Below are 6005 nucleotides of genomic sequence, written 5' to 3' on the forward strand. Positions count from 1 at the left end.
TGTCTCCTCCAGTGAGTTGACCTCTGAAACTACTAGCACTACAAGTGGGAGTACAATGCCTACTCCTTCCATGACTCCTTTAACTTCTAGTTCTGAGTCTTCTGAGACAACTGCACCTACCCTCTCTACAAACACCCACCCACCCACTGAGCATCTGAAGCAGACTACCTCCGAAGGGACCTCATCTGAGTACACAGTGATGTCTAGTTCTTCCACACACTCTACTATTAGCATATCAGAAATGACCCCAACACTGTTGCCCACTACATTAACGCCTTTTGCTTATACCACTACGAAAATATCCACCGCCAAGGCATCTTCACCTTCCACCACTACTCATGGACACACATCGACTAATTCACAGCTTACAACTTCATCTGGTAGGTATCTGTGTATCATACGGAAATGATGTTTATCTCCCAGTACAGTATTCCAGGGCTTAACAGTTTACACATGCTGCCCATACTGGGCCAACTACAAAGTTATTGTATTAATTTACAAGGCCTTTAACAACTTGAGTCTCAGATATCTTCAATACTGTTTGATGCGTTATATCCCTGTTAGATCACTCCCGTCGTTGTGGGAGTGGCTCTAAGTGGTTCCCCATGACTCAGGCACACAGCTCACCCCCTCTCCAATGAGCTGTGTGTTCGGAATTGTGGCCCAATTCTGTGGAACTCCCTTTTGGCTGAGACCTCTTCTTGACTGAACTTCAGGCACCTGTGAAAGCTTTGTTGTTTTCAGCAAGAAATGTAGGCAAGACTTTTTGATTTTCTGATGAAATCTAATTGATTCTATCATTTGTATTTCTCTTGAACCCTCACTGGACACTTCTTAGAAATCATCGCTTTAAGCGGTACAGTATATATATTGTAGGATCCTGATATGAGGGCTCTTTTGTCGGCTTGTTCTTAAATATTGTTAGTATTCTGTTCTGTTCTTGTCCTCTTCCGCAGCTCCTTCCACCACAGTTGTCCCTCTCGGGTGCCTTAATGGAGGAGTGCTTGACGGAGGTCTTTGTCACTGCCCATCTCCCTATACTGGGCAGCGATGTGAAGAAGCAAAGAATGAAATCCAAGTGGGTAAGTCTGAGCATTGTTAGTACACGCCTCCCGCCCTCTGGCTCTTCCTTTGAAAAAAAAAGCTCAGGAATGTCTGGGTAATTGTAATAATTTTCTAGGTGGGCAACATTTTTGGTCCTACGGCTTCAAACTTTGTGTTTCCCATTGTTGGCAGTGATCTTGCTTCTTTGATGACATGAGTGTTTCTCTATTGAAGTCTTGAGACACGAGTGCCCAAGCCAGCCTTCCATAACATTGTGCTCTCCAGACATGGCTGTCCTCCCATCTGACTCAGTGAGCGTGGCCAATGGCCAGGGAGGACTTGTAATTGCAGCCCAATGACACCTGAAGGGCACCAAGTTGGGGGACCACTCTGGCCTCAAGAATGTCACCTGCCTCAGGGCCTGGAGAGTTCGTGTCACCAAGAGTAGACTACACTGAGCTGATACACGCACATTCCAGTGTATTTCACACCCTGTACCAGCGCCCTTTCTCTGCACACTTGGTGTGGATCCATAGGTGATTCATGTTGTTACCATGATCACTGCAATTCTCCTGCGACTCAATGGACACCAGAAGTGCTTTTCCTCACATCTGAAACTGTGGCTGTACCTTCATGTTTAATGACTCCTGTGCTTTCTGATCACAGTGACTGTTGTGGCCACAATCAATGTCTCTGTAACAGTGAAGAATCGGAAGTTCAGCCCAGAGATGGCAAATTCCAGCTCTTCTGTCTTCAAGACATTCGTGAAGATCTTTGAGGAACAGGTGAGGGGTGGCTGGGAGTGCACAGAGAGATGACACCCCCCAAAATACTCACACCCAAACCCGAACTCTATGGCGACTTCTGAGTCCAGGCCCCATTCATACTCCATTCCTCAGTGGTGAAGCTCATTCACAGCAAGTATGGAAACACAGTCAGGTTTCCCTCATTTGAAATACCTGGATATCCAGCTTCAGAAATGTAGCCATCAGATGAGTATAGAAAGCTGTTTCTGTAATTTGTAGCTCAGAACTGATGGTTCAAACCCTAATACACACATCAGGAACCGTCTTCCTAATTGTCACTTTTGAAAGACCAAGCTTAAAGTGTCAAAGGTCCTCTTCCAGCCTCTATAATCATCCCATCCCTTTGGCCAGGCTGCCTGCTGGGAACTGGAGTCCAAGAACAGCTGGGGGAGGGCCCCCGACTAGCCATGCCCAGCACAGGAGATACCCCAAAGGTGTGTTGGAAGGGTGGAGGCGTTAAAGGAGCATAGCAGGATAGAGAGGCCCTACTCAGCACACAGGAGGGACCCAGAATCAGCTGGGATGGGGGGTTTAGTATTTCTCAGATCAACAAACTAGTTTACATGTGGAGTTTTTTGTTGCTTCTTGTGCGTGGAAATTCCTGCATTGCAGGATTTGGACCCAATAATCCTCATGTCCCTTCCAACTCTACAATTCTATGATTCTAGGACTGCTCACACACACCTCAAAGCCACGCTCTGTCTGAGTAGATACAGAGGGCTGGTGATGCTTGCAGACAGCAGCTGCTCTGCTGCCTCTGTGCAGACCCTGCTGTTGATTGGTGCTTCCGACTGTTGCTGTCTATGCAGCTGAGATGAGACCTCTCTCTCCTTGCAGATGGACATTCTCTATGCGGACATTCCTGGGTACACGGGTGTAAAGGTGATTCGGCTGAGGTGAGTCACAGAAGAGATACAGCTGGGGACCAAGTATGGGAGGGAGGGTGCTGCTTGGTGCCATGCCTGGCCCCCCTGCTGTGAGTGGCCACGCCCCTTTAAGCGACAGCCCCCACTACCATCATTGACCTCACGTCAGGCTGGCTGAGGGCACCTTTGGGGTTGTGGCTAAGTGATTTCTCCCTCTTCCTTCCTGCTGCCTCTTCTCAGCAATGGTAGTGTCATCGTGGACCACGAGGTGCTCCTGCAGCTTCACTTCTCAGACTTCAATGCTTCCTACGATGAATCCATGAAGAACTTCACACAGACCTTGCAAAATAATTGCACTTCCAATGACAAAGGTGAGGAGGCAACTGACACTTCTTGTGGGAAGCTCTGGCTGGCAGCTGAAGGAGCCAAAAGATGGCATGAATGTTGCAGACTTTTACGCTACATTCCCATCCATCTAACGAAGTAGGAGGAAAGGCTTCTTATTAAACGTCTTCAGATCAGCTGTCACAAGGAAGCAGAAGTCATCCAAGGGTTGTGATCCTGTCCCTCCTTATTTGGGAGCAAATTGCACCAGCCTCACAAGTGCATGTACTCCTGAGTCAACATGCATAGGATGGGGCTCCCAAGGTGGTAGCCAGGAGTCAAGCCTGGGGTTGCCAGTCACACCGGGAGCCCAAAGTGAGGTTATGAGGCAGCCGGTGATCCAGCTCTCTGCAGAACGTGAGCAGCTCCACCGTCCAAGGTCACCCCGACTCCCCTGGAGTTGTTTCACTAGGAACAGAGGTATCCCTTTGAGATTGAGAAAGACGAAACTGTACGAAAGCTTATTGTCCAAAATGGAATGAAATCAAGGTCTTCCCAGCCTGCCAATTTCACTCCAGAGAAAAACAGGAATCAAGAATAGAATGCACCTCAGTTAGGCCGTATCTGAGACCACCTAGTGTTATTGTAATGGTTCTAGGGGTTGCTCGTGCGTAAATCGACGCCACACCTGGCTAGATTACCTGGGTGAACCCTTTCTGTCTGGACAGCCACTCACCTGTGGCTGTCTCAATCGCTGGCAGAATCCGTCAGTGGGCGTTTCTTGAACTTCTTCCAGCAAAGCTCTTTGACGCCTAGTCGCCGCCTACTCTCCCTGCGTGGAAGCCTTCTGCGCAGGGAGGGTGTGGGCAGCGGAGGACCCGTGCTCTCCCCGCTGGTCTCCGGCGAGGAGTCATGGAGCCACCTCGCCGATTCCCCCATCTGCCCCCCTTCTCCACTGGTGCTACGCTGAATTCCTTCCCCAGAAGATGGGCTGCTTCTCTCCCTCCCGGGATGCTCTCCGGAACCCCTCTGGAGCCCTCCCTCTCCCTCGGGCTCCGATGGCAGTTCCCTGACAGTTATCTATCCATGCTGAGGAGTGAGGGTGCAAACCCTTCTCTGATACCCCAGTAGCTCTCCTGCAACATCCAACGACCCCAGCTGATTTTCCCATACCCACACGGAGATGAATATCAGGTTGCTTCTTCTCAGAAGAGGTGTGCTACCTTCAACCTTGGTGGCAGGGATTCATGACAAGTGGGGGTGGGGGTGGAAAAGAAGAGGTCCCTCCCCATTGATGCTCCTCCCCATCTTCCTTTCAGAAGCCTCACCATTTCTTTCGCCCTCTCCTTTAGATAAGCTGTGCTTTACTGAAGGAGCATCTCGTGTGACTGCAGTGCCCCTGAGTCCTAAAGGTGAGGATTGGCGTATGAGAGATGATTGGTGTGTGGGATATAAATGTATAATGATGATGATGATCCAGCAGCGAAGATCCTCTTTTGTTCTCCTAGTACCATGCATGTGGTGTTGTGAGACATTTGCATTCTTCCATTACTGACCCTACTCTCTCCTTTTCCATTCCCAGATCTGTCGGACGAATGCAAGAATGCCTCAGTGGTGGCCCAAAACCTCCAGCCATATTATGTGGCACGGGTCATCAACAACACACTTCATTGTGTCTCTAATTGCAGTGCTTGGAACCCCCACCCATTCCACTGTGTGAATGGAAAGTGCCACATCACCTCTGAGGGACCCAAATGCCAGTGAGTAGCATGCCAGGGGGTGAAGGAGGGAGTGGAGACGTGGGGTCAACACTTCCCCATAGGCGGGTGCAATAAGCACTAAAATAGTCTAATACAATTTGTTTCCTATCCATTCTAGGGAGACGCCAAGCCCAACAAGTGAAACATCCATTTCTACAATTTTGAAAACAACACCATCTACTTATGCAACTTCAACACGTTCTGCTAATGGAACTACAACACCTTCTGCTTATACTACTACGAAAATATCCACCACTTCTGAAACTACAACCACAACTAGTGAGACTACAACACCTACTCCATCCACGACCCCTTTTACATCCAGTCCTGAGCCTTCTGAGACAACTGCACCCAGCCTATCCACAAGAACAAACACACCCACTGAGCACGTGGAGCAGACTACACCACAAGAGACCTCATCTGAGTACACAGTGATGTCTAGTTCTTCCACCACCGAACAACCATCCACGAAACAGCTTTTTTCTCAGTCAACATTTACTATCTCCTCCAGTGAGCATAGTACTGAAACTACAGTTACTAGTGAGACTACAACACCTACTCGATCCACGACCCCTTCTACATCCAGGCCTGAGCCTTCTGAGACAACTGCACCTACCCTGTCTTCAAGCACAAACACACACACTGAGCATGTGGAGCAGACTACACCACAAGCAACCTCATCTGAGTACACAGTGATGTCTAGTTCTTTCACTACTGAGCAACCATCCACAAAACAACTGTCTTCTCAGTCAACATTGTCTGTCTCCTCCAGTGAGTTGACCTCTGAAACTACTAGCACTACAAGTGAGAGTACAACACCTACTCCATCCATGAAAACTTTTACTTCTCGTTCTGAGGCTTCTGAGACAACTGCACCTACCCTGTCTTCAAGCATACACACACACACTAAGCATGTGGAGCAGACTACACCCCAAGGAACCTCATCTGAGTACACAGTGATGTCTAGTTCTTCCACCTCTGAGCAACGATCCACAAAACAGCTGTCTTCTCAATCAACATTGTCTGTCTCCTCCAGTGAGTTGACCTCTGAAGCTACTAGCACTACAAATGAGAGTACAATGCCTACTCATTCCATGACTCCTTTAAATTCTAGTTCTGAGCCTTCTGAGACAACTGCACCTACCCTGTCTTCAAGCACAAACACACCCACTGAGCATGTGGCGCAGACTACATCCCAAGGAACC

At 48.7% G+C, this 6005-nt stretch overlaps 1 protein-coding gene across 1 annotated transcript; it reads left to right on the forward strand.

Annotated features, from left to right (window-relative positions):
* The first annotated feature begins 218 nt into the window (after positions 1-218).
* LOC310746937 (mucin-17-like) lies at positions 219-4868 on the forward strand. Its single transcript, XM_083581203.1, has 7 exons — positions 219-380; positions 957-1082; positions 1711-1829; positions 2688-2746; positions 2957-3087; positions 4393-4452; positions 4623-4868. The coding sequence occupies exons 1-7, from the start codon at positions 242-244 to the stop codon at positions 4802-4804; spliced, it is 816 nt and encodes a 271-aa protein (XP_083437329.1). The 5' UTR covers positions 219-241; the 3' UTR covers positions 4805-4868.
* The last annotated feature ends 1137 nt before the right edge of the window (positions 4869-6005 follow it).

The sequence above is a fragment of the Podarcis filfolensis genome (genome assembly GCF_964270895.1).
Source record: "Podarcis filfolensis genome assembly, chromosome: 13".
Taxonomy (NCBI): Eukaryota; Metazoa; Chordata; class Lepidosauria; order Squamata; family Lacertidae; genus Podarcis; species Podarcis filfolensis.

Coding starts and splice junctions, on each gene's coding strand:
- LOC310746937 (XM_083581203.1), top strand. CDS start 242: ATGACCCCAACACTGTTGCCCACTACATTAACGCCTTTTGCTTATACC. Junction 381..956: donor ACAGCTTACAACTTCATCTG/GTAGGTATCTGT, acceptor CCTCTTCCGCAG/CTCCTTCCACCACAGTTGTC. Junction 4,453..4,622: donor AGTGCCCCTGAGTCCTAAAG/GTGAGGATTGGC, acceptor TTCCATTCCCAG/ATCTGTCGGACGAATGCAAG.